General features: G+C 39.7%; 2 protein-coding genes across 6 annotated transcripts in view; one reads left to right on the top strand and one right to left on the bottom strand.

The window, feature by feature from the left end:
* The first annotated feature begins 6 nt into the window (after positions 1-6).
* On the top strand, positions 7-2,062 carry SMIM4 (small integral membrane protein 4). The gene is made up of 2 exons (XM_010561604.1): positions 7-205; positions 1,788-2,062. Exons 1-2 carry the CDS (start codon positions 55-57, stop codon positions 1,853-1,855), a joined length of 219 nt encoding a protein of 72 aa, XP_010559906.1. The 5' UTR covers positions 7-54; the 3' UTR covers positions 1,856-2,062.
* A 4,374-nt stretch (positions 2,063-6,436) lies between these two features.
* Positions 6,437-27,759, bottom strand: part of PBRM1 (polybromo 1) — a 65,243-nt gene continuing 43,920 nt past the window's right edge. For 2 of the 5 annotated variants that reach the window (XM_010561598.1, XM_010561599.1), the window contains 6 exons: positions 22,489-22,690; positions 18,404-18,562; positions 14,427-14,582; positions 11,940-12,010; positions 9,942-10,158; positions 6,437-9,605 (listed from right to left, as the gene is read on the bottom strand). In XM_010561598.1, coding sequence (XP_010559900.1) covers positions 9,433-9,605; positions 9,942-10,158; positions 11,940-12,010; positions 14,427-14,582; positions 18,404-18,562; positions 22,489-22,690 — 978 coding nt within the window. In that variant the 3' untranslated portion in view covers positions 6,437-9,432. The remainder of the gene's footprint in view (positions 9,606-9,941; positions 10,159-11,939; positions 12,011-14,426; positions 14,583-18,403; positions 18,563-22,488; positions 22,691-27,759) is intronic. The other 3 variants (XM_010561600.1, XM_010561601.1, XM_010561603.1) reach the window with 2 other exon arrangements.

Below are 27,759 nucleotides of genomic sequence, written 5' to 3'. Positions count from 1 at the left end.
CCCGTTTTTCCTCTTTGTCCGCCAAGTGCTGAGGGCGCCGGTCCCGCCCCGGCCATGCTGGTGAGCAGGAGGGTGAGGCGCCTCTTGCAGCTGGTGCCCGGGAAGCAGCGCTTCGGCGTGTACCGGTTCCTGCCCTTCTTCTTCCTCCTCGGGGGAGCCATGGAGTGGTTCATGATTAACGTCCGCATCGGCAAGGAGACCTTTTGTAAGTGAGGGCCGCGCCGGGGGGCGGCGGGAGGAGGCCCGCTCCCTGCTGAGTCATCACTGCCCCCCCCCTCCTCCTCCTCATCTTCCTCCTCCCGGGGGTCCCGGCCCGGCCCCGGGCCCGACCCGGCACCCTGTGCCACAGCACCTGCTAGTGGCGATCGCACCGGGGCGCCGGTTCCCCTTACCGAGAACAACAACGAGTTAGCGAGGTCTGGTGCGGGGTGGGGGGGTCCTCACCTGGAGGACTTCAAAGATAATCAGCAAGTCAGCCGCTTCTCTCTTTAGTACAGGATGGGACACTCCAGACCCTGCCACCCTAGCAGAAGACACTGGGCAGAAACAAACAAACAAAAATGGGTTTACAATACTAAATTAGTTTCTTTTGGTTTTTGTTTTTTTTTTACATTGGAAAAAGACTCGGAGTCTTTGGAGGGGTCGTCAGAATCTAAATGGAGGTGTGGGTTCATCTGAAACGTGACTTTTTTTAATTAGGTAATTGAAAAAGAAGTATGAAACTGAGTGCCATTAGCTAAGTTCTTATGACTCGTTTTCTAGAAGTTAAATCATTTAGTTTTAATGTGGCATTCTTCCCTTTTAGAAGCCTTGCTAGAAATCTTTGTGTACTTCAAAAAAAGGATCAGCTCTACTGTATGTTATATGGGAATATTCTCATTTTCATGGGAAATTTAGCTGAGTCTCCCGTAGAATAAAACAGCTTGATACAATTTCCATAGCTGACAGACTCGCTGCAAAAAAAATTGCTTCGCTGCTCACTTCTGAAGGCGTGGGTTTGTTGTGTTTTTTCAGTTTAATAATTTCTGAGGCATACCTGTATAGTAATAAAGTCAGGTTAGAAACTAAAGCACAATTGTGTAGCAGCCTTTATATTTCAGCTTGAGCCTTATTTTCCTGGAAAAAAAAAAAAAAAGCTATGCCTAAATGATACTATACTACAGTAACAATAATTGTGCAGTTTAGCCTTATTACTGGTCATAATCCATGCAAAGTGACAAGGTACAAGACTGATGAGCTTTTTTTTTTTGTCAGTGAGAGATTTTATTTGGTGATGGATACTTAGGGGTTATCGGGGTGAGGGGAGGCAGGAAGGACAACTAGGAAGACTATGAAGGTGGGTATATTCCTGTGTTGTGTTTTGGTTTGGTTTTTCAAAAAAAAAAAAAAAAAAGCTAAAATACTGAAGCCATGCTGGCAGTCCTCAGGTATTGACTTTGTGCCTATAATTTAATTTCCATTTGGCTTCAGCTAGTTTGGACATTTGTATTTTTAATCACCCTCATGGGAAAGTAGACAAGAAATGACTGTATCACACTGGAAAAAGTCTTCCTATAAAAACATTTCATCAGGACTGATGGGAAGAACTTTAGCCTGGATAGGAGGGAGAACATGGAGCTATTTTTAAGTGGCAGTAGGGATTTGTGTTGGCTTGAATTTTCAGTTGCCTGTTAGTGTCTGCAAGAGAAAATTGGATTTAAAAGTTTAAAAAGAGATGACAGGCTTCATACATTTAGTATTATCCTGCACTTGGAAAACGCTAATATAATAAAATCTTTTTCTGGCAGATGACGTTTACCGTAGGAAACGATCTGAAAGACAGTACGAGGCAAGGATGGAAAAAAAAGAATTTTAGCTGAAAGGTTTCAAGGGGAAGGTCCTGAATGCTTCAACTGTATTAATACCAAAGAAGCATTACTGCCACATTGATGGTAGGGGAAGATTTTGTCTGCAAGATGAACTGTAATTGTGAAATACGCTCTCAGATGGTTGTGGCAGTTTTTTCTTCTTCCATCTACTTCATATCTTTAATATTTTGTATTTAAGCCAAATACAATAGCGAAAAGTTCATTATACGTAGGCCTCTGCCACTTATTTCATGTTTGTTTAGTACTTTTAAATAAACTAAACTGAGTAAACAGAGTCTGGCTACTGCTTTTCTTTGCTTGATGAGACACTGTTCTTGTGCCAAGACCAATGGGAAAGAAATGTTACATATTGCATCCATAGCATCTTGGCACAAAGGAAATAGTAATTTTTAGTTAGTTTCCTTTGTACTGACAGAAACTGCTCTGGCATCCGATTTGTTTTCTTTCCACTGTGGCATAATTTTAACTAGATAAAAAGAGGACAGACTTACTGCTCCATGTTTACTCAGCCCACACTGTTTGGAAAGTCATCCGTGCATTCAGGCTTCACTGCCTACAAGTGCTGTAATACCCATTGTTGCTACTCTAACAATTAATTGAGCTGAGGGCTTTGGGGGGAAAAGTCTGATGCGTTTATGTGGTAACAGGCACAAGCTTAGAGGAATGTGCAACAGTAGTCCTAGCAAACCTGAATTCTGTTTGCAGGACTCCTGTATCCCCAAAGAAGGAAAACAGAGCTAACTGTTATATCCTGGACACCTTTTAAAGTTTTGTTTTACTCCCTTAACACAGTGGCACTAGCTCTCAAGTGCGTGGGAGCATGTCAGTGGCTGCATTAGGGTGACTGATGCAGTATTATCAGTGAGGATCACTTATTAATGAAATTTGTTTCATTTCTGATGGTATGTGTATATGTTGAGGGTTCCACAAAGAAGCCAATTCTTAAGTTCAGCCTAAAAACAAACCCAAGGGAGTTCATACATTTACATGCATTCCTGTGCTAATTCCTAACAGCTGTTTTCCACAGAACTAAGTTTTCATCAACTAAAGAGACAATGGCTGTTGTGAAGATGTTACGGTGCAGGTACATAACTTGCACATGGAGGGTAAACACTGTACTTTGTGTTGTGTCTTCCAAGCACTTGATCTGGAGGACTAGTGCTACTTGTGTTTTCAGGAGATAAAAAACTGACAGAGAATTAAAGATGTGACCGTGCCGCTGCATATTTTGACTGGATGGCAAATGAATTACTTGGGGAAAACCTCTATTTCAGAAGTAATACGAATTAGATTTTGACTTTGGTTCCGAGGCAGAGCCCAAGTTCAAACACTCACGCACAAGCTTCTCTTTGCAGTCACAGAGCATTCCACTGAACTAAATCCTGACTGTAGCAATACAATAAAGAATAAAGCATTAATAAAAAGCCAGATTTTGAAAATTATCATGCTTTAGCTCCATCTGCCTTTACTTCTTGAGTCTTTTGGAACTCTCTCCTGCTGGTTCTTTGTTTCCATAGAGCAAATAAGTTTTTCAATATCCTTGCTTTTTTTTAAGAAAAAGCCTCGTGCCCTAGTTACTTCTCAGTCCTCAGAAGCCTGGTATGAAAACGTCCTGTGGCTTCCCTTAGCACTCCTGTAATAATAGCAGGGTGTTTCACAGACATCGGTGAGTTGAGGCCCAATTTTTCACATCAGAGCTCTTATTTTGCAGCACTGTTTCCCATTTGCAGCTGAGAGCGCCAAGCATGTCTGGAAGATATCTTAGGTGTCTCCAGCTAGGTAAACAGAAAGAGACAGGCTGCAGTCACTCACAAGAATTGTGGTGTCAGGGAATTCTGTGGCACTGGTCTTCATGACCAGCGCAGGAATAAAATTGTCCAAGTTGGCATTGTATGATTTTAGGCAACACAGATCTGTTATGACAGCAGATGAAGCTTGACATTCAGAAATCTGAACTGTATTCTTGCTTCCACAATGTGTTTGCTAGTGCTGATCCTTCTGCATTCGATTTTGCCAGTCTCTCGCCAATGCTGGAATTAAGAGTGGCTGTAAGGCCCCAGTGCCCAGCCCATTCCAGTACCGAGCCCATGCTGGGATTTAGTATCAGTTTTAATCTACACCCAATCTTCAACAACCAAGGTCTTCATTTGGTTTCTCAGTTTTATCCCTGCTGACACCCAGTTCTGTGGTCTTTGCCTTCCCCATCTTCTTTCCAGCTCACATTTCCCTATTTCCTTCCCATCCTCCAGCTTCCCCCTCTATCTGTCTGCTGTGGTGGTGGGCAACTGGGAGGAAGTGAGAACTCTCCTTCGGCTCAGAGCTCAGGCTAGCACTGGGAACACCGCTGCTTCCGTTATGCACTGCGGGAGCAAGCCAGGAACACAGCTCTCATTTTAAGTGCTGCTGAGCCCTTGCCAGTTCTGGAGTTGAGCACGTCCATCCCTTCTTCAGGGAGTTCATCTGGTGTCAGCCCAGAATGCAGCTTAGCATCTACAAACAGCGGTCTCATGTTCGCTTTGCAGCAGCCACAATAGGAAATTCTGAGAATTAGCAAAGCATTTCTGTTGAAAGCTTTCCAAATTGCAGAAGTCAGGTCAATATAGGTATCAAGCATGGAAAATTTCAACTTGGTATAAGCAGCAGCAGCAGTAAATAGTCATCTGTGAACAAACAGTGATACCTGTGTACAAGCAATGCTGCTCACCACTCCAGCATTAGAGAGGGAACCATTTCACAACCGATTCAGAATGATTTTGTGGAAAGAATGGGTGTTTGTTGATTTGTTTCCCTGCTGTTGTGCACCCAAAGATGCTGCCTGCTGAAAGACCTGTGGTGAGCCAGGGAAGTACTGAAAAGAAGTTCTGGTAAAGGAAGTGTGTATGTGCCCAGCCTGTACTCCTCCCTGGCACAGGGGTGCAGCAGAGTTTTGTCCCAGCTTTTCAACAGTAGAAAAAGGAAAAAATAGTAATCTGTTATGTATTTGTAAACTCTTCCCTAGAGCAAAACTGTCATCTTCAGTGCAGGCGAGATTTTGCTTTGGACTTCATACACACATACAAAACTGTACCTGCGCTCTGGTTATGGCTAGCCCCAGGTGCTTCCAAGAAAGTTGCAAAAGCCTGCAACAGGCACTGGTGGGATGACTGGTCCCAAGGAATTTCCTTAAGTTATCACTGGACATTGGTGCTTCGCACAAAGCGTGAGGATTAATTATAGTCCTCCCAAAAATCACCCAATGGAAACTGAATTTGGACACTCCCTGTAGAGACAGTTGCACAGACTTCATGAAGGACTAACCATCCTTCACCATTTTTGTCCAGGCTTTCATCAAGCTTAGCTTAACCTGGGCTGAGCCACACCGGTTACTCATGTTGCTGTGTAATCCAGGGCATTCTCCTCCATTTCTTTTCCTGTTTCTCCACTGCCCCCTTTAACAGACAATAAGCTGCATGGCCAGATTTCTGCATTGGATTTCTGATCCCTTTTGGCGCAGGAAGGACTGACCGTAGGAGACGACCATGTCTCCAAGGCCTGACAGAGACTGAGAATCTCTTTATCCGTGATCACCACTGCACCCTACTGCACTGCAGCAGCTGTCCTTTTGTTTCTTTGCATGATGGTCAAATTAGACTTGCTGGAAAATGCAGTAAGCAAAAGGGATATGAGGTTTATTTTACTAATAAAAAAATTTCACATATATCAGTGAATCAGATCTCATTTCTTACTTGATGTTCAGAGTACCCAGACATTTTGAAACACTGCTCCAATTTAGTGCATTTGCAGCCAAGAGGGAGCTACATACATCTGTGGATGATCTTCAGTATCTCAGTCTGAGCAAAAAAAGATGTAGAGGATGATTAGAATTAGTCTCCTCTGTGCAACTGCACCATCAAATTTTAGAAAGGTGGAAGTTCTGTAAAGCTGGCAGCCTGCATGAGAGGCAGTGTTTATCCCCTGGGTCAAAGACATGAATACGTGTTAATTAAATATAATGGTATCTGCTCTGGTTGTTTAAATACCTCTTTGTAAATTTTATGGCAGAGGCACCTTGAGACTTAAGAGGTTGCTATCGCTTAATTTTTCTTGCAGTTTGTGGTATTAAAGAAAATTTCTATCCTGGTTTCCAATTTTATTGTGTAAAAGATGCTTTTTCCATATTACTGTTCTAATTTCCTTTATTACACAGCTACATAAGACAGTCCTGAACCAGGTTAGCTTCCAGTATGAAATTAAGGCTTGCTGTTTATTTTCAAAGCAATTAATGTGGGGGCATCTGGGCCTGACCGAGTCTTATCATCTCCACTCAGCTTGTTCCCAATGCATCACATATTTTTCAAGGTTTAACTGTTCGTGCTCCTTATGGCTCAATCTTCAACCATATTTTTCAGCATCACTGTTCTTATTACTTACCAGGCACCTCTTGAAATACACAGGACAATATAAAAAGGATTCTTTACCCACGCACAAGCATGCATGTACCAAGGACTTAATAAAATCTGGATCAGCAACAGCCAGAATTACTTGAAATAAAATCCTAACAAAAGTCTTGATGGGACACTCAAACCTGGTTAATCCAAAACACTTTGCAAACTATTTTTATTCAAATTAAAAAGACTCAGGTAAACAAAGTGATGGTACATACATGTTATAAACCTGGTTAGCAGCTTAACCTTCAGGAGTACAAGATCTAATGAAAAGCCAAGCATGGATTAACCAGGTCCGAAAACATATGCTGGAAAAAAAAAAAAGTCACCAACATCAACGTTTTGTATTTTTACACAAACAGTAAATTTTCTCACGGAAGGGAAGGACTGAGGAAGAGAACAAATAATTATTAGTCACCTCCAACTGGTTTATGAAAATACCGGTCCTAGATTAATCTGTTTTCCACTCTCACAGAAGCCAACCATTTCCCATACATACTTTTATTTTAATATGAAAGTTTTGTTCACGCCAGTACAATGAATGGCAGTGGAAAACAAATGAGGGGTTTAAATACCCACAAAGAGAGAGAAAGAGAAAGACAGACAGACATGTCTTTTTTTTTTTTTTTAAACCAGAGTCAGAAAACAGTTTCTTTTGCTGGTTTTGAATTCTAGACTGTAGCCATTATATCCTAAATTTTACTGCAATCGACTGAAATGCCTCCAATATACAGAGACATGATTTTGAAATAAATAAACAAAGCTTAAAATAATTGATTAGGGCCAGCCCAGTGGCTTAGTGGTAGTGCTCTGCACTGCCTTGCGGGAGGACCCAGGTTTCATTTGCACTTCCAATCTCTTGCTCCTGGGCCGGAAAGAGCAGCGAAAGTAGAGCTTCAGCTGCTCGGGCAGGAGAGAGCCAGTGCTGCAAGTCTGCTCATCACTGACCTTCAGATAAATTAAACATCTGAGTTATACAGGCTCCAAAGGGAGTCCCATCCAGTCCTCAAAAGAAAATAAATAAAACAATAACTTAACTAAAATCCATCCCAGGTTCTTTGGTGTAATTTTTGTTAATGCTGAGAAGTAGGAGAATCTGGTGGTGTATTAGTACAATCATTGATAGTTCCAAATACTCAAAAACTAGGATTTGCTGCCTGATTCACTTCAACGTCCCGTCTTTGTGGCTAAAAATTGCAAAGCCTACAGTAATTTAATCACATTTTAAGATGATACTGTATATATGGGGGTGGTCTAAGACTATTCAGTTTCTACCTTCTTAAATAAAATTGATAATTTACAAAGGCCAGTAAAGAATTTCTGTACCACAGGTGTGCTACTTGTAGAGTTCAAAATTGTAATTTCCCTATATGTTGCTTAATTCCATTTTCTTCATGTCCATTGCACATCTGACCTAAAATGTCCTTAAGTGCCTATTTGTAATTACATGGTTTTCTGTGCAATGACTGGAGGATTGCAATAGGAGAGGGAGAGGAATTAGCCAGTAAAATTAAGTAACAGTTTATACTTGCACGTCACTTCCCTCATCAGTATTAATTACATCAGCAAAACAAAACCCAAGATATCCAGTATTTGAAGAAAAATATTTAACCTTCTGCCAAATATACTGAAATGAAAGTGTTCTGTACTATTAGACTTTAAAAAACATTTCCACATGATGAACATCTCTAGCAGTAAGATAAAGTGTATCAGTAAATCAGTTCTTTCGGACTGAGTTGCAGTGACCACGTTCCTGCCAACAATTTTTGCAAATTAATAGATCTTTCCCAGTTACTTAATGCAATCCAGAAGTATTAATTCTTTTTCTAAAATTAAATACATTAAAGGATTTACCTTTAAACAAATACCTTTGCAGTCCAAAAGGTTGGTTAGTTATGAGGACAGATAAGTCTTTAGCAGAAGGCAGCCACAACCTTGAAATTTGGCAAGAAGAGTCTATACCTACCTTACTTAACTTAAAAAAAACCAAACAAACCAAAACAAAAAACCCCCAAGCCCTCTGAAGGCTGCAATGCAAGTACTCTATTTCTCCAACATACTCACTATGCTGAACTTACACATACCGTACAGTAGTATTTTACTTTAAAGTTAATTTAAGTGTCAAATTTTGCATTGCAAAACTTTCATTAAGGTGAATCAATACACTTAAAGAAAGCATATAAAAAGTCTTACAATGCCCAATCATTAACGGAACACGTGTGAATTTAAAAACATCACGTTACTTCACTAACAAAACAACTCAACTTTTCTTCTCCTCTAACTTACCTTTCAAGACCTGAACTGGTTCGAAGTTCTGCATGCCTCTCCCACATGCAGACGGAATTGCTTAGGGAGGAAGCTTCCCCTTCCCACTGCTTGGTGTTAGGGACATCACAGAACCCCCAACACAGGTCACGGTAGATGAAACATTTCACCTTCTAAGCACATGCCAGCACATGTATTCTGTTACTGATTTAGGATCGCAATGGCCTTGGCTACACAATTAACTGGACAGGACTGGACAACATTAGTGGTCAAGACACCCTTGTCCTGTCCACACTAGCACTTCCACGATTGCTGTGGCCCACTCAGCTGCCTCAGTATTGACTTGAAATGTCATTTTTCCCTAGCGTCAATGCACATCTTACCTTTAGCTTCTTTTAAGAGATCCTCCCTGTTCACATCCAAGCAAGATTTCTGCTGGAAGTGGCTAGCACACACAAGCACATGTACACACATTCTTCTAAGATGTAAACTATGACTAATTTCACATTCCACTGTATCAATCTGTAAATACTTTGTTTTCTTTTTTCTTCTTTTATATAAAAACAATGGCATCCGATTCTCAGCAATAAAGTATAAGAAAGATGAATCCTTGACTACACTTAACCAATTATGAAATCGCCTTTCAAACAAAGGAAACATATGCAAAAATCCGTGTATTTGATAAAGTCAACTTAATATAACAAAAAGTGAAATATGCTTATTAAAAGTGTCCTTATATAAAAATGGTCTTGCAATGTACAGTAAAATGCAATACAAATTATTGTTGGTTATCTCTTCCCACCCAGTAACTAAAACAGCTATTGTTCCACAAAACTCCTTATATGCCGGTATCAAAGAAAGAAGCAATTATGCGACTAAACGTTTTCTATGTTGTATGCCTGACGGATATTAAGGGTGTCTCGTAGCATCAAGTCTCGCAGACGCCATAATGCATCAGCCATTGTGGTATGAGCCCCTTTACTTTTCAACCAGTGTGAAGGGAGTCGGCTCTCTTGTTCTTTTGATAAGTGGACATCTCGTCTTCGTGCTGGAAGGTCAAGAAATGGTCCAATTATCTACTGGCTTTGATATTTACCACAATTTTTCTAGAAAAAGCTGAATGTAATTCTACAGTATAACTTTTACTCCTAGTATTTAAGCCCATACAATTGATTCTTAGATTTATACAACATCAATGGAATTAGCCTACTGATAACATATATATTCCCATTCTGTTGATTTGTTTTTAATAATTACTTGCATGTGTACATTTTATTAAGTAAGCAGCAGATTTATTTAGCATTTTTCATAAAAACAAAAGATATTAATGGTTACGAAGAAGTGTGTTCTGTCTGGAAACATTCCACTCTATCAAAAGCCTTACCTGCAAGGGTCTGGTCCCACTTGCTAATACTATTTGATTCAGCACTAAGCCCCTCAATATATTTCAGATACGCTTCAGAATGAAGAAGCCTCTGTGTCTTTGGTGGAGGGGAGACGAACATGGGAGTTGTGGGCTGCTGCATAACTGGCTGACTTGCTGGGCTCTGGCCGGGATACGGAGGCGGTGCCTGCTGTCCCGGTGGGCCAAGGATTCCTATCTGCAATGACAAAGTAATGGAGAGATCACATTTCGGGGAATTGCAGGGAAGCCCATTCACATGTGTGCATCAGGTCATCCTCATACAATGGAGCTTCAAAACAGGTTATGAGCAAAGGCATAAGAAAATTTCCCTGGAGGACACCCACTTCAGCCAGGGCTATCTACTGGGGTCAGTGAGATGCACAGAGAGAAGTGCAAACAAACCATATTCATATTTAACAGACAACATTGTTCATATTTCTAATCTATGTAAACATACTCTGATTACTATCACCATTTCTCCTCTCTCCTATTAATCTTAATTACTCCTTTTGCCTCCTTTTTATTTCATGCTTTCTCTAATTTGATCAGAAACTGTGTGGTCTGTGAAGTGTGGGGTTTATATCTAAAACATCTAATCCAAACTGACCCTGATCCTTGGATGACTGGGATACTTCCACAGAATAAATGCTAATCACTGTCAGGCAAAAATCGCAGGCACACAAAAAAACCCCACAGTCACACAGAAGAATTCCCACCATTGTGATTAAGTAGCAGTACTGAGAACTCTTAGCAGAAATATCCTGTGGTCTGGAATAACTCAGTGCCATGACATATACACTTCACTACTTTCTCACTCAACTTCTGGTTTTCTTTACACCCTTCTAGCCAAAATCACACTTCTCTTTATGATGCAAAAATTTAGTCAATAAAATCGGAAATGTGCTGAATACTTAATCTGTGTTAATCTCTGAGAAGAAACATCTGATCATCACTGTTATCCAAACTCACAAATTCTGAACTGCCAGTAAACATCTGCTTCATCAGTTCGTGAAATACAGGAGCAAACAAAACAGTTTTTACCCACTCATCAACGGCTGAGAAAGTGGACAGCGTCCTCTCTGCATCACTGAAGCATGCAAAACCTAAATTACCAGCAGTTTAACAGTGTATTGAAATGACTCGTCTTTAGTAGAAGGAAAACAAAACAAAACACTGTCTTGCTTACACTGCAGACGTTATCCCACTGGACAGGACCTAATTAGTCTAATAACAATTCAACCAACAAATACCAACATACACTTTGAGTGTAAGATATTAACTGGTTCTAAATACATCGGTGTACATTTCATTTATGCTGTCCCTGGGCTATATGCACCCCTACAGGTCATAAGTGAGATACGGTCCTGGCTTCAGCTGGGATAGAGTTAATTGTCTTCCTAGTAGCTGGTATAGTGCTATGTTTTTGAGTTAGGTATGAGAAGAATGTTGATAACACTGATGTTTTCAGTTGTTGCTAAGCAACATTTAGTCTAAAGTCAAGGATTTTTCAGCTTCTGATGCCCAAGAAGTTGGAAGGGGACACAGCCAGGGCAGCTGACCCAAACTGGCCAACGGGGTATTCCATACCATGTGACATCATATCTAGTATAGAACCTGGGAGGAGTGGCGGTGGGGGGAATCGCTGCTCGGGGACTAACTGAGTGTCGATTGGCGGGTGGTGAGCAATTGCATTGTGCATCACTTGTATATTCTAATCTTTTTATTATTACTATTGTCATTTTATTAGTGTTATCATTATCATTATTAGTTTCTTCTGTTCTATTAAACCGTTCTTATCTCAACCCACAAGTTTTACTTCTTTTCCTGATTTTCTCCCCCATCCCACTGCAGGGGGGAGGGGAGTGAGTGAGCAGCTGCGTGGTGCTTAGTTGCTGACTGGGGTTAAACCACAACAGACATTGTTCAAATGCTAATTCAGAGCCCTAGAACCTCATAAATAATGCAAAAATTACTCACCTGCTGTCCAAAAGGACTTGCTCCGGGTGCTGGAGTGCCTACCATGGGGGACACATTTTGGCCTATAACACCTATATTCCAAAATATAAAATAATTGGTCTTATTTCAGAGCAGTAACAAATACCTCTTTCATCTTCTATAGTAAGAATTTATACTTTGATATCATTGCTCACAGTTATTTTAAGCAGATGTATGACATTCAAATATCCCCCTCTCCCCAGTAAAAGCATTTCAGAAGATTCTGAATGAAAAAAAAAAAAAAAGCCAACATGACAACTACCCCACCAAACATCGATATGTGGCCTGTTGAATTAATTTAATTAAATAAATGCAAAGTGAATAATTTTTGGTTTTCAGGTTTTTTTGACATTACTTAGTCATTGCCTGACTAAATCTTTTCATTTATAATATATGCCTTTGGCTTGACAGGATCTTCCTGAAATCCTTTAAGAAAGGAAATGCTGATTTGCTTTAGCAACATTTAACATTTCCTTGTGTTCAGTTTTATAAAATACATTCACAGCAGGAGGAAATTCAAGCCATTGCACAAATTCTGTTAGATCTCAATAACATAAAACGTAACTTGCAGGTTAAGCTTTAACAGTCTTACATATAAGACCAATGAACATTTGAAATAAATTTAAAAAAAATAAAAACTGTTAGTTTTTCCTCAAACATATTGAGACTTTTCGCTATTGCAGAGCACAGCAGAAAACACCCATGTCAGTCTTACATACAAAAATCTATAAATCTACGTAAGAGTCATGCAGTTCCTGATATTTCACATACAGATGCTTTTGTCTGAAAAGTTGTGTGTGCTGCTGTGTTTCCTTCTGTTTATGCCACTTCTCATATTCATTCATTGGAAAAGCTGCAAATTAACTGTGCTCTTCCTAAGGGTTTAATTTGCATGCAGGTTTCTGTATCAGTGATCAAAAGATGTGCCACAGCATTTTGCACACTAAAGCGTATTTTGAATGCATTTTCCACTTGATCACAGCCCCCACTTTAAATGCATCTGTACTAACAGCAAGTCAGAAGTTGGGAAAAACGTTGATAACACAAGTTGTGGCACAGATTTTTTTTGGTACAAAGCAAAGAGGTCTGGAGGAGGGCACCCCCATCTTTCCAGCATCAGAGCATGGCTTCACCCTTAGCCCACCCAGCCTCATTTAGCACCACTTCACATGTGGTCCTCCATTCCCAGGCATTGTTTTTTCCCTAATCCATATCCTCTCCGTTTTAAACATCATACACGCAGCCCACTTCTCCAGCTGGAAAAACTCTTCAAAGAAATGCATTGTCCTGGATTCGCCTCCCAAACATTTTTGTATGTTGCTGATGTGTGCTAAATGTCACTGCCTTAGTGAGTCGGGGACAGGCTCACAGACACACAGCTATTTTCCTACTCCCTCTACATGACATTATGGTGAATCATACACACCAGCAAAGCTGCAAGCTGCACACCTAATGGATTTTTTTTTTTTAAAAAAGCAAACAAACAAATGAAAAAAAAAAAAACCAAACCAATTTACATACAGATAGTCTTAACAGAGCTTCTGATAAACACAGTTGCGAGTGGGGTAAGGAGAGGCAAATGAGACCACTTTTGTCCACAGCTTGTTTAACTGCTGAACATATGGGATGCACATCTTTTAAACAGACACATGAGTTATCAGAGGTAAAAACGGAAAGAATCCACAGAAAACAGGATGAGAGGGCAGATGAACATTTTTCCCCATAATGGGTACTTGTTAATGGGATTAACACTGGAAAAATGTTTATGCTTCATTCAGCCTCACTTTTCAACAAAAGTGTGTAAAAAAAAAAAAAAAGCAAACGTGTAGTAGATATGCTCTCAAAAATCGATCCAAAATTTGGCCACAGCAGTATATTGAGTTCACCTCATCACCAAGTACTTCCAGTTATTATTCTACCAACAATGGTCAATCTGAACACTGGTTTATAATAACATATGTCAGTGCTCCAATGGCCAAGGGGTCTTACATGACCAGGTTCATTTAAGGGTAGTCTAACTACTGATTAACATACTGAAAAAAGAGTTCGATAAGGAGTGAGAGCAATAAATTTCATTTATAAGTCCACTTTAAATAAGAAAAGGAGGAGTGGAAGGACGCTATTCAAATGACATAAGAATATGAATAGATTGATTTCAGCTTTTCAGACCTCTGATAAACTCAAGCACAATTGTCAAGTTTTTTGGCTGGAGCAAAACTACTGCTGGAGCAGCATCACATTTCTCCAGTAACCTTTCCCTGCCAGTTTACTGGACATGCTGCTCTGTCAATGTTTTGCACGTATCTCATATATTCAGCAGTGCACTGTGTGCGCTGCAGCTAAACAAACCTGCAATGTTCAGAAACAAAAGCTATGACCAAAACAAGCTGCAGATAATTTCTGTTACAACTGGTTAAACGGCAAGTACATGAAAATGAAACAAGGAGCGAATGAGGATGACATTCTTACCGGGTGGTGGGATGCCTGGGATGCCTGGCATACCTGGCGGAAGTTGGTGGGGTGGGGGCACCCCTGGGTGAAGTGGCTGCATGCTGCCCATGCTAACAATGCCATCAACTGGGCCCTGCAAAGGTGGCAGCACCGGTGGATAGCCACTTATCATGCCTTGAAGGACACAACAAATTTCAAACATGCATCAATAACATGCAATATGATCTACACAGTAAGACATGCACTATCCACAAAAGAAAAAAAAAAAAAAAAGCACCTTTAGTACAGCAAGACAATACTACAATTAGTATCTTGCAAAAATGAACAAAAATTAAAAATAAAGTTATAAATACAAAACACTATTCTTTTGATGAATTAGTATTTAGTGTATTTGTATGTTTCTCATGGGGCAATAAATGCTGAATATTCAGATATGTTAACACAAGGAATAAATTCAGCCACAATTAAATGTTACTAATGCAAGCAATTTTAATATAGCTTAAAGCTCTGCCATCTGCATACAGATTACAAACACAACACTAACTACACAAGCTTCACGTATGGCCCTGCTACATGGGCTAGCTCAGAGACCAAACCCAACTGGAACAAAAATAAAAACCTATACATTTTTCTGCAGCTTATATGCAAAATTACACACACAAAAGCCCTACAACATTCGCATACTTAAAACTAATGGCAGTGACAGGTGATTTTTATTAAACCATCTCAAGTATGAACTAAGGAAGTAACGCAAATTTTAAACCTGACAGCACAGGATGTGCTGGGCTGCAGCGGCTTACACTCACAGCACTAGACTGAAGTAAAAGGACTTAAAAGGAGCACCTGCAGTTCCTCACAGAATTTCAATGTCTTCAAGGTGTCTTTATAGGAAAATCAATGGTACAATGAAGACAGTATTGTGCTGCTGCTCATAAATTTAGTTTTCTGCATGTGAGGGAAGACAATTTGGAGCTTATTCTGGTTTCAGCTCAGATTTGCTTCTATCCATGAGGCGAACCTACACAATATAACTGCACTATGTTTATTAGGTCCTGGAATGTAACTTGCTTGTCCCTTGCCTGTTTTCTAGGCTTTTTAATTTAAATGGATGTGTTGTCAGGTAACCAAGGAAGGGGGTTGGAAAGACAATGAAAAGATGACAGAGGACAGAAGCAGGTCTAGAGAGATGAGGTAAGTTTAGAAATGCAAAATTGCTGGGGCTTCTAGAGTCTGTTCCAAGAAACCACCTACTGAGTCTTTGCCACACTCCCAGTAACTCATAACAGAAACTTTCAGAACAGGGATTTCTGGAATAAGACTGGCCAAAAACTCACACCAGCTCTGACTGAAAACAAAGCTGTCACAAGCTCAGGATCAAAACAGATCAAGCAGCTCCAAAATACAAGCTCAATTTGTCACTTCCTCAGGAAGAGTTACAAAGGTGAGAAACCTGAAATTCCAAAAGCTTTACATGGATCAAACAATGAGAAAATAAAGAACGGATCTCCCTCAAGCTTCCATTTTCCACAGGACACCTAGACTGACACTTATTAAATAGGTCTTAAGTCCCTATTTCAAATAACTAGAACCTCATCTGTACCTCTTTATTAATGTAGTGAAATCCATATTTCTAATGGAAAAAGTAAAAGAAGGAAAACAAAAAGCATCCCTAGAATAAAGGGCTTTCACTGTAGCTACTGTCTGGTACTTCCAGTGCACTCTGAGCTGCAATCACATCTTCAATGCATTTACATACACTTCTGAAGCTTTAAAACAAACAAACAAACCAAAAATCCTCCAATGAAACAAACCCATATTTATCAATCATGAAAGCTCATTTCTACATTTCCAAATAAAATACTCACTCAAAAACTGGCTGCATTAATAAAGTTATCATCAAATCCCCATGAGAAGACAGTTCTTGTAGCTCATCACGAGGTTCTAAGAGCAGCGACTTTCATACCCCATGTATGAGTTACCACTTTGGTTTTAAACTAGTAAACATGGGCAAACTATTTCCAGCTCCCACAGCTATGATTTATGATGTCTCTCAAATTACTTGTTCCCCCATTTTTACTATAACAATGTAAGATTAAATAAACTTTTGTAATGCACGAATTTACAAGAAACTAGAGCGCTGCACGCTAAGAGAAATGCATCTCAGAAGGCATCCAGATTTCTTGGACCTGTGGGTCATAAAGAAGTTCTATGAACTTCTGTGGAGAATTTCTCTGAACTAGAGAAAAGCAATCAAATGATGGAGGAGGATGTGAAAGAGGTCTCAACAGAATAAGATACTTCTAAGTAAGACTTGTGGAAACCAAAAGATGAAAGACTGTGTTTTTCAAATGGGCCATAAAAATAGAAAGAGTTTAAAAAGATCCACTTGATCATCTACTTTAAGGAAGTATTTCACAATGCCAAAGTGAAGAGACTTGAATGTCTAACTGCTTGAATAAGATGATGGTCTTAAATACAGGTTTGCTTTTGAGGAGGCTGCCGCAGGAAGTAAGTTAGCATGTGTAGTTTGCAGAATGCACATTTTTGGAAAAGTTTTAAGGAAGTGTTAATAATAAGTATTAATGCTCACCTACACCTACCTCCAAAAAAATTGGAAATGTGACTCAATGACAAAAAAACAAGAACCAAACCAAGAAAACACAACCACAAGAGGATGACTTTTCTACATATTCTAGATTGAAGTAGGTTACTCACAAAAGAGATCACTGCAGAACTCTTTTTTTTTTTTTCTTTTCTTAATATATGCACAGGTATGTGTACACACACACAAACCCACCAACTGCAAACAGTTCAGTGGAAAATTATCAAGAACAAAGTGAAAAAAAACAAAAGAAAAATGCAACTCAGCGTAAACAAATGCTTTGTAATCAGGAGACCATGAACCAAATAAGGAATGTGCCTTCAGTTTAAACATAGATACAGCCTATTTACTGAAAAGGATTTAGAGACCGTGATGAAAAATGCTTCAGGCTCTCAGCTCTAAATATGGCCACAGCCTGTGAGACGGGAAAGAAAAAGAAAAATGACAAAAGAATAAATGGAATAATTGGAATGCCTTAAGGGAAAGTTAAAAAAAACCCCAAAACTCAAACCAAAAACCCTCCAGATACTAATTTTTACCTACTTGGCACTATTTTGACCTTGACTGAAGTAATCTAATTATTTTGATTAGAAATGGGAGAAGGAAAACAACCTATCAGGTCATACCTAATTCATTTTCTCACCAGCGTATGGCTGATTCCCATACAAGAATCTCCAGTGAACAACATTGTTTTCAGATCTGATCCTGAAGATACTTACTCTGAGCATATTCCCTATGAACTCAAGTCAGATTACAACTGGTAACAAGCACAACATCCAGCAACAGGGACCTTGTGGAAGAGTCTTCCAAGCTCAGCTCTATTCTGAAAAATCACCTGAGAAAACCAGCAATGTTGGCATTTCGTATTTTTTTCTGCAATGGCTCTAGATCCTAGTCTGCTCTGCTTACCAGTGTCTAATCAGCAATTCTGTAAAGCTTTTGCTTAGATTTAAAATCTGGTTTGGATTCTGTTTGCCTCTCACCTTCCTGACAATAAAAAAAATATAATAATAATTTGCTTCCTACTTTATCACTTCCACTAATGCTGCATGCACTAGAAGAGTATTTAGCTTGCTCCCCTCCTGCCATAGCAGGGCTAAACATGAACTCTCAAAGTAGAGTGAATAAATACGACTGCACACAAACAGAACAGGACTACCGCACAAGGAGGACCCTTTTCCCCCTGCATTTTCAACAGGCTATTCACTATTGGAGCAAGTAACGTGGGACTACCAGGCTACTGCTGCAGTTATGTATATTCATTATGAAGAAAGACTGAAGAGGTTGAGCTTTTTCTTCCGTAAGAACAAAGTGACCCAAGAGAGTGTTCAGAGTTATGAAGGGGATTGATATAGTGGATGAGGAAAAAATGGTCATAGCTCCTACGTTTTACCTGCAACGGGTGTCAACTGCTGATTGAGCATTCCCATTGGTGTTGGTGGCGGCACCACCCCCATAAGAGCCCCGACAGGAGTGCCTGCCCGGGGGGAGGAATTCTGCTGCTGTGCTGCTCGCTCTCTCTCCTGCTGCTCAGCAACTTTAGCTGCCCGCTCTGTAAAAGTATTTTAGATTTTCAGTTCTGTTTTGTAACCCAGAATTTCAAAATATTATCTGTTCATTAAAAAGGACTAGTCAAACACTGGCATAGTTTAGTCAAATATAAAGTAGAACAGATGAATCTTTTTATACAGCATATGATTTGATTTCATGTGGCTGCAGCTAAGACTTTTAGAGAACCTTTCATGAAAAATATTCCACAAAGTTTTATCTCTTTCTAAAAAAAAATAAATAAAAAAATAAATAATAAAATAAAAATTTAAAAAGTCAAAGAACAAATTTGATAATAACACCAGTGTTACCAACATAAAGCAGCAGTCCAGCACTAGGCTCGGTCCACACTAGGAGAACATGGCAAAACGTTCCCTCTTTTGACACCACTGGCTCAGCTAAACCAGTTGCAGCCAAGGCTGGCAGCTTTCACATAGATCCACTACTAGCTGCTGCGGGAATTTTAAGCACCATGTCTACCAGACGTGCCCTGAAGTAAGAAGCAAATAGCAGATAATAGTGCCAGCCGGTAGCCCGTTTATTCTTGGGCTCCCCACATATTTTACTACTGATGCAGCTGAAAAGTGATGGCAAAGTCGGGAAGCATTTGCAAAGTTTCCCTAGTGTAGATAGGTCCTTAGTGTTTGGAACATAACAAGCAGCAGTTTGATGAACCAAAAATATTTTTCTCTGCCTTTTTCTGTAATTTTCCCCATTTAGTCCCCTTTGAGCTATTCTTTTTTTTTTTTTTTTTTTTTTTTTTTCTGAAGATGTCTAACTCACATTGTGCTGCTCACTGGAGGTCATGTGTGTCCTTTGTACGATGAATCTGGTCATTATCTCAATCAAGTTTCTCACTGTGACTGCAAGAACAAAAGATCTACTGCAAGGGAATCTGACCAGAGGACAATTTTATATTAAGGAAAGGGCAAAGGGTCATGGGAAGAAGAAAGAAAAAAAACCAAAACCCAAGCAAACAAAAAAAAGGAGATATACTGAATGCCCACTCAAGGTGCTTTGGGGGCATGCAAGTTGCCGATTTGTTTACTCTGAACACTGTATCTGACTGACGCAATAAGGAACAACAAAGAATAAATGAATGCAGCATACATCTCCAGCAAATTTTAATAACAGTGAATGCAGGGCTAGAAGTTCTCTTGCAGTTGGTGAAAGATGAAAACTGCCACTAAAACAGCAACCAAGGTCCTCTGTCAAACAAAGGCTAAGAAGGATTTCATCAAGGAGATTAAGTTATGCATCCTGCTAATGTTACTCGTTTTGTCTAGTATACAACTTTGAACGTCTATCATGTGTTTGTCCCCTGTAGAACCTGTTTGCGCAGCTTCTAACACTACTTCCATACACTGAAAGACCAGTTTCATTTCCAAAAGCATTTCCTTCCTCCTTTTCACTTCTGTCATTTCAGGAAGAGATGACGACGCACAGAAACTCCTAAATTTACTACAGGGAACTTATATGTGATTGAGCACAAAATACACAAGACATTCAAAGCTAGATCCTGAAGCAGAAAAATGAAATAATCCTCTTCAGAGCAGAGCAAGCATTTGGGCAAAAGATGAAGTAGCTGTTCTGACTCTCACCTACTTTTGGCCAGCCAAAAAAAATGGTCAGACAAAAGCAAAAGTTCTGGACACACTCTGATGAATGAAGAATTACTGTTAAGTGTTCAGCTTTATCAGACTTCAGAGTGCTGAGCTTTGAAGAAGGACCTGACATAGCACAGTACTTGAGTTTTACCTAGCCTCTATCCATGCCATGACTGCCATGGAACTAACAGATGAAAGAACACTGCCAAAGTGAATTGTAGCAGGTGTCTAAAAGTTCGGCCTTGCATATTCACCTTAATACTCAATACTAAACCTAAATCGTTTAGGCCAGGACTTAAGATCAAACAACATTTCCAACACATCTCAAGAGACAGGACAGAGACCTTCTGCTTTGAACAGAGCTTTGCCTTAAAACAGGTCTTTACCTCAATCACATGCATTATTTTATTTTATTTTATTTTGAGGAGCTTTCGCAGTGTAGTTAGCCATGCAGGCGTTTCCAACACAGCCTATTCTTTGCTCAACTATTGCTAAAAAAACAACTATTACCCTGCACATGAAATTTTCAGCAGGTCAAAATGGATCTAAAATGCAAACTACTTTTCACCAGAACATGGAAAGGCACTTTTTCACTGAGATGTCAAACCATGCCTGTTTCCTTCTCCCTGGTGCACATCCACACTAGAAAGCATATGAATTTTGACTTGTCACAGTGGAAGGAGAGGAGTTCCTCTCCTTTCACACATGGTAAGCAAACACAGTTTGGACGCTTTGTAACCCCATCCCAACCCCTGAAAAACAAATGAAAGCAAGTCGAGTTCTGGGCAGACACCAAGCCAGAGAAACTGCAGCCCAAAACCCAAAAGCTTTGGCAAATTTTAATTGAGAAAGAGGATTAAAATGGAAGCACGTAGGGCACCATTAACACAGTGGACAGACACTGTTGCTACCATTACATTACAGCTATGTCTTCCTGCAGAAGTGCAAGACATCAAGCTGCTCTAAGCTAGGAAGTGATGACGTGCTAGCCATCTTACTGCTTAAGAATTAGGCTGTAAGGAGGGATCTGTCAATAAAAAGATACCATGTGCACCTAGAAGGCTGTAAAAGGCAACTACAACAGCAAAAAAGGCCATAGTACTTTCACAAAGAAAGAGCATTACCATTTCCCTTCACAGCATTTGCAAAGAAAACTTGCACATAGCGAGTTATGCTGTATCACTCTCCAGAATTGCAAAGAGGTACTACTGCAAATTCAGAAAGGACTGAGGCGGCTGAGAGTGGAAAGTGATAGCATGCAAACTTCTAGTTTGAAGATCAAAGGTGCCTTTAAGTTATGAGTATGCAGAAAACCTATCAAATCTCATTTTTAAAGAAGCAAAGTTATAACTTAATTGGGCAATAACTTTCCAGGGTGTTGAAACTTTCCTTTCCAAAGTAGCATTTTCTTCCAATAAAATTGCAACAGTTGCTTAAAAGTATCATTTTCATATTGGAAGCGTTGACACATTATTAACTAGAGTAGTAACTATGGATGTTAAGCCAATGTATTTGGCTTGGGTAAGGGCCTGCTATGAAGGACCAATTGTATTTTATTTTAATTGAATAAAGTTGAAACACAATGACCAATATCAGAAGGAAGGGAAGGGAGGGAAGGAAGAGAGAGCGAGGTGGGGGGGTGGGGGCAGGGGGAAGAGAAAGTCAGGGGGGAGGAAGAGAAAGCAAGGAGGAGAGGAAGAGAAAGAGACGAGGAGAGAGGTCTAAAGTATCTCATGCCTATGAAATATTCCTAGGCTTACTTCAGGATATGAAATCTCTCAACAAAATCAGTTACAACAGTTGATTAATACTGTGACTGAACAACAGGGCATATTTACAGTATCATAACAGATTCTGTATCCTTGATTTTATTCTCCCAAAGTTTTTTAGGACACTAAGTACTGTTAATCAAAGAACTTTTTCCCGCTCCGCTGTAAGCCTTCTTACCTGCCCACTACAGCTCTGAAGAGCTTCTTGTCCAAAATTCCCCCCCCAAGTCCTCCTTTAAGGAAACTTTCACAAACCATTTTTCCAACTGACTTCCAGCCCAGGGGCTTCCCAATTTTGTCCCCATTTTCTTGGTCTTTGTTCATTTGGTTATTTGTGGCAAAGACATTTAAATTATCAGTTGTGCACTACATAACTTAAACATTCGCTTTGCTCCTCTTCAGTCATCTCTCAATATGAACTTCTCTTTAAGGTACGTCCAGAACACAAACATAAATATCTTCTTTTATTAAACCTGTCATCTGAATAACAGTAGTGAACGTGTTGATAAAGAAAAAAAAGCAGAAAAGAGTTTAGCATCTTAGTTTTTATTTACCTTCATATTCTGCTTTCTTTGTTGCTTCCAAGTTTCTCCATTCAGTTCCTACAAGCCTGCTGAGCTCTCCAAAGGAGTAGTCTGGGTGCTGAGCTTTAATCACAGCTCTCATCTCGCTGCTAAATAAGATGTACCCACTCATGTTGATCTTCCTTTTTGATCCCTCCTTCTTGGTGCTGCCCTTAACAGACTTGGGAGTGGACTGTGAGAAAAAGCAGTTATGACCACAAGTGTACAAAAGAGAAGCTTCTCGACATACAAAATTCAAAGCTGTAAGAAACAGTATTTTAAAATATTCCCGTATTTCTCTTGAACATATTTGCACAAGGACCATCCAGCCTTAGAGCCCCTAAAGAGAGACTGCATCTAGTGATGCATGACAAGAGCATACGCACACACTTATGAAAAGTACATAGGCAAACAAAAAAAACCCCCACAATATTCTGATGCTTTTCAACCCTTCCACACATAATACCACCTTTATAATTGAGGCTTCAAAAAATTCTCTGCAAGACAACACAAAATGCTTACTATTAGCTAAAATGATTTCAAACTGAACGAGAGGACTAAGGAGGCTGAGTAGCAAATAAGTGACTCTCTGGAAGGCCAGAAGAGAATAAAAGTAATTGTGTTATGTCACAGATTTCATCCATTATGCTGTTCAGAAATATTGCCAACACAAGTTGAGTAAAACATTTTATTTACCATTGCACATATTAGGGAAATGCTTCCCCATTTCATCCTTGGCCTTTGCAACCCCTACTCCCCCGGCTCTACCTTCCACTCTTCTCATCCCTAAATACTCTCTATTTTGCCTGCCAGACTTCCCCTTCTCTCTAGTGTTCACCTTTCATTACATAAGTAGGCATTTCTCCCTGAAAAACCCAAAGCCCAGTTTTACTGATCACTGTTTACCTGCACAACAGGTTCACATCACATTCTTATGTTGATGGATGTGCTGGTTTTGGCTGGGATAGAGTTAATTTTCTTCATAGTTGCTAGCATGGGGCTATGTTTTGGATTTGTGCTGAAAACAGTGTTGATAATGCAGAGATATTTTAGTTACTGCTGAGCAGTGCTCACACAGAGTCAAGGCCTTTTTTGCTTCTCACCCCACCCCACCAGCGAGCAGGCGGCGGGGGGCACAAGGAGTTGGGAGGGGACACAGCTGGGACAGCTGACCCCAACTGACCAAAGCAATATTCTAGACCATATGACATCATGCTCTGCTGGGGGAAGAAGAAGGGGGGACATTGGGAGTTATGGTGTTTTGTCTTCCCAAGTAATGGTTATGCGCGATGGAGCCCTGCTTTCCTGATGATGGCTGAATGCCTGCCTGCCGTGGGACATGGTGAATGAATTCCTTGTTTTGCTACGCTTGCATCCGCAACTTTTGCTTTACCTGTTAAACTGTCTTTATCTCAGCCCAGGAGTTTTCTCACTTTTACCCTTCCAATTCTCTCCCCCATCCCACTGTGAGGGAAGTGAGTGAGTGGCTGCGTGGTGCTTAGTTTCTGGCTGGGGTTAAACCACGACAATGGATAACAAAAATTCTGCTCCTTTGATTTTCCCACCATGGATGCTCCCGTTGAGAGCTCCTTGATGTTTCCAGACATCAAAAAATTTAACCTATTCTGACAACCACTGAGACACCACAGCTGGAACCCCCTTTTTGAAGACTCCTTCCATCTATATTTGTCACAGGGGACCATAATTCACCCATACTCTGATCACCAAGGCCCACAAATGTATCATCATACCAAAACCCTCAAAAGGCCCTTCTCATAATCCTGAACATTACGAATTTCTCCCATCTTGAAAAGTGTAATTCTTTCCAAATACCTGGTGGGGAAAAAAAGGAAAGAAAAATATACACAACTGTTTTCTTCCTATCCTGAAATTCTGGCCACTTTACTAACTCCAGGCAGGGAGAAGAGCTAAAAAAACCTAAACCCTGGAGGCTGCAGGCTGAAATTTGAACTGGCCGATCAAGACGTCCCAGGTACACTGAGGTGACCTTCTTGGCCAACAGGGATTAAAATGACCACAGATCAGATTCAACAAGGGTATAAATGGGGTCCTGCCAGAGGACATGTGGGAATCAGTCCTCTGTGGAGCAGCAGGTCTGCAGTCGGGGACTCCCCCTTGGGTCGGGGCACCGCCCAAGGTAACCCCTCAAGGGAGAGAGCCCTCAGCTTTTAGGTGAGTGATATGCATGTTTTGAGTCATCATTTTTGAATCTTAAGGATTCTTAAGTCAGCTGTGTAGTACTAATTCCCCTTACATCACTGAGCCTGTAGTTCACTACTGTTACTGGAGTTCTAACTTTTCTACTGAAGAATAAATGTGACTTTTAACACCCATTGGGTTTGAGTGTGCGTGCATCCGTAAGACTCCTTCTACTTGCCATTTTGATCCTGCAGTTCAATACTCTTCTCTCAGCTAAAAACAAAGCTCCAGCAATACCAAGATGCCTAAAAAGTCCTGCTCATCAATTTAAGCCAGGCACTGGATAAACTGAGGCATACTTGTATGTTACTTCAAACTTCACTGTATTAATTTTCAAATGGCAATCCACCCTTAATGTTTTCGTTATGAACCTAAAGACAACACTTGTCCTTTTGGGAGGAAGTCTTCTAGGTTTGTCTCTAAGATGGAGGAAGTGAAGAAAAGTCCATACAGGTTTTGGGATGACACACAGGGCACATACAACTCATAATGGCTTTTCAGGCAAGCCCACACTAACAGATGCAGAGTTCTCAATTCAGAAACAGGAAAATCTAATGATATATGTGGCCTCTTAGACATCTGCACTTAGATAGCTACAAGTTTATCAGCTGGTTTTGCCTCTACAGTGTTTGCAACAGTTTTCGATAACAGTAATCTAATGTAAAAGCCTACCCATCAGTTTGGCAGGGCAAACAGGACTTTGAGAAACTGTAAGAATTCTGAATTTGGTTCTTGTATTCTCCATTCTTTTACATCTCCGATATAACCATTTCTAAATGAACAGAATCTTTTCTATTTGAGTTGGGTAACTGCATATTCAGTTTTAAATGTATTAAGAGAAGAAAAAAACCAGGACACGTTTTATTCCTTTTCTCAGCCACACTGCTGAAGCAAAAAATGAACTTGCACATCTTTTTCTTTTTTAGGTTTGACTTGATTCACAGCAAATTACAGCAGGAGAGCATCATCCACCTATCTGTCAAGCTCCACAATACCATGTATTTACTTGTCTTGACTCCTTTTACCCTTAGACGTAGTAAGAGTTTCTTTGTTATCAGGAGAAAAAAAAAAGTTTAAAAGTTCTGGGGTTTAATAGTTGTTAAATAAAATTCCATACATTTAAGAGAACATGAAGCAAACACATGCTTTTTACCTAGGAGCTGTGTTTAAAAAGACACTTTTCATTTGGGACATAAATAGAACAGATTATCTGAAGAAGAAAGTTTATTTCTGTCCTATATGTTAGTTACCTCTCCACCAGTTAAATTGTGCTCTGAATGCCAGCTCAGACACAACATGCCTGTTCTTTCCAAATCAGCAGCTTGAGGAATATGCCAGGGCACTTGTGTATCATCATTCACTTCTTAGCATACATTGCTATTGATCCTTTTCAGCTTTCCTTATTTGTTGGGGTTTTGGGGGGTTTTTTTGGTTTGTTTTTTTTTTTCACTTCAAGTTCTAGACTTCAGAGTTCACATCTGTCTAAAGGTATATACACACATGTTGGATATATCCACTGAGCCTTACTTCTCACTAGTTCTCCTGAAAGCTCTGCAAGACTGTCCCATTACAAACAATTGAAAAAAATTAAAAAATAATGCAACTGTCAAGCTGGCTTTTTAAAGAGATATTTTATATTAGTATTTAAATAAAACTTTTCAAGGGAATCTGAACAAAACACAGCTATGTAGGAAGACAGAAAGCAAAAGCGATCAAAAGACAGTGAATGATGCAGAAGGCAGTTTGAGGACATCTTTAATGTCCAATGATCTCTATTTAAACTGCTTGCAGCTGCCATGCTTAACAATGGTAATATTTTGATTTATAAAAAGTAACCTTGCCCTTCCTAAAGTGTTACATTAGGTGGTTAATGGTGGTAACATGCTTTCTATTTGTAACACTCTGCAAGAGTTTTCATGCTACTTATGAAATTCAGCACATTAAAACAATAGCAGCAAGACAACCTTGCACAGGAAAATGCATTTAGTGGTCTGCCCACATGGCAAAAATCACAATCAAACCAAGCTAAAGCTTTCAATTTCATCAACTCTTCTTCATGACATCCAAAGACAGTTATTTCTATCCAGGGGTCACATCCTTTCTTCACCTACCAATGAGGTTGTCACTTCACAGTCAATGTAACCCAGCAGAAATCCATATTGCTGGTTACAAATGTGTCTGAAACTCCTTCCTGTTCCCAGCAGGTCATTCCCATTGCCTCTTTAATGCTAGCATTAGCTTGGATGTGTCAACGTAATGAGACAGATAAAGGGTTTAATCCAGTTGCAAACAAACTTTTTTTGTTAGGTTAATTTCTAGTTAAAGCAGTTCCTTACCCTGCTTCAGTATTCAGTTACATAAATACCAGGACTTGTGTAAGAAACACAGCAAGAGAGGGAAGGGGATCATAAGTCCCCCATTTAAGCAGCTGCAATGATTCATGTTGCATTCAAGTGGCATATGACCACACACAATTCCTCTTTTACTTCCTATCCATTTATCAGCAAATTAATACTAAAGCTTCTAGGACACAGAATTCTTCTTTTAACAAGTTCTTATTTCCAAGTAAGAATGGTAACTCAATGCTAAAAAAGTGGTTATTCTTTTTCCTTTGAGGATGATGTACAGCATTTTCTAATAAAGTAGCAAAACTGTAACACCCAAAATGCTAGCTTTTTTCAAAATGTAAGGAGAAGCTTAAAAATGTGCATTAGGTAAATCAAGAATTACAATTAAACCCTTAAATCCCAACTTTATATTTAATACAAGGATCTGATATTTCTGAACAAGCATCATAGAAAACCTACTAATTAGAAATAATGTTAGCATACCATATAAAAATGTACCCTAGATTTTCCTCAACTGAATGATTTCCTTTAAAAATATTTTAACGTACTTAGATATCACCTGGATATCATATTGGATATGCCAAAACTGTACCGCGTTAATTTATTCCACAGACTCACAAACTGAAGTATAAATCTCTCCTGTGTATACGATAAAATGTTACTGTTTCTTTGTTTATTTGGGTTGGGGAAAGAA

This window comes from Haliaeetus leucocephalus, unplaced genomic scaffold, assembly GCF_000737465.1.
Source record: "Haliaeetus leucocephalus isolate CR32 unplaced genomic scaffold, Haliaeetus_leucocephalus-4.0 Scaffold148, whole genome shotgun sequence".
Classification (NCBI taxonomy): domain Eukaryota; kingdom Metazoa; phylum Chordata; class Aves; order Accipitriformes; family Accipitridae; genus Haliaeetus; species Haliaeetus leucocephalus.
Note: the sequence above shows the minus strand (reverse complement) of the source record. Positions and strands in the feature narration are given on the sequence as shown.

What these genes read in the sequence shown, in the direction of transcription:
- SMIM4 (XM_010561604.1), top strand. Translation starts at nt 55, where the DNA reads ATGCTGGTGAGCAGGAGGGTGAGGCGCCTCTTGCAGCTGGTGCCCGGG. An exon ending in CATCGGCAAGGAGACCTTTT is followed by an intron (nt 206 to 1,787) that starts GTAAGTGAGGGC and finishes TTTTTCTGGCAG; the next exon opens with ATGACGTTTACCGTAGGAAA.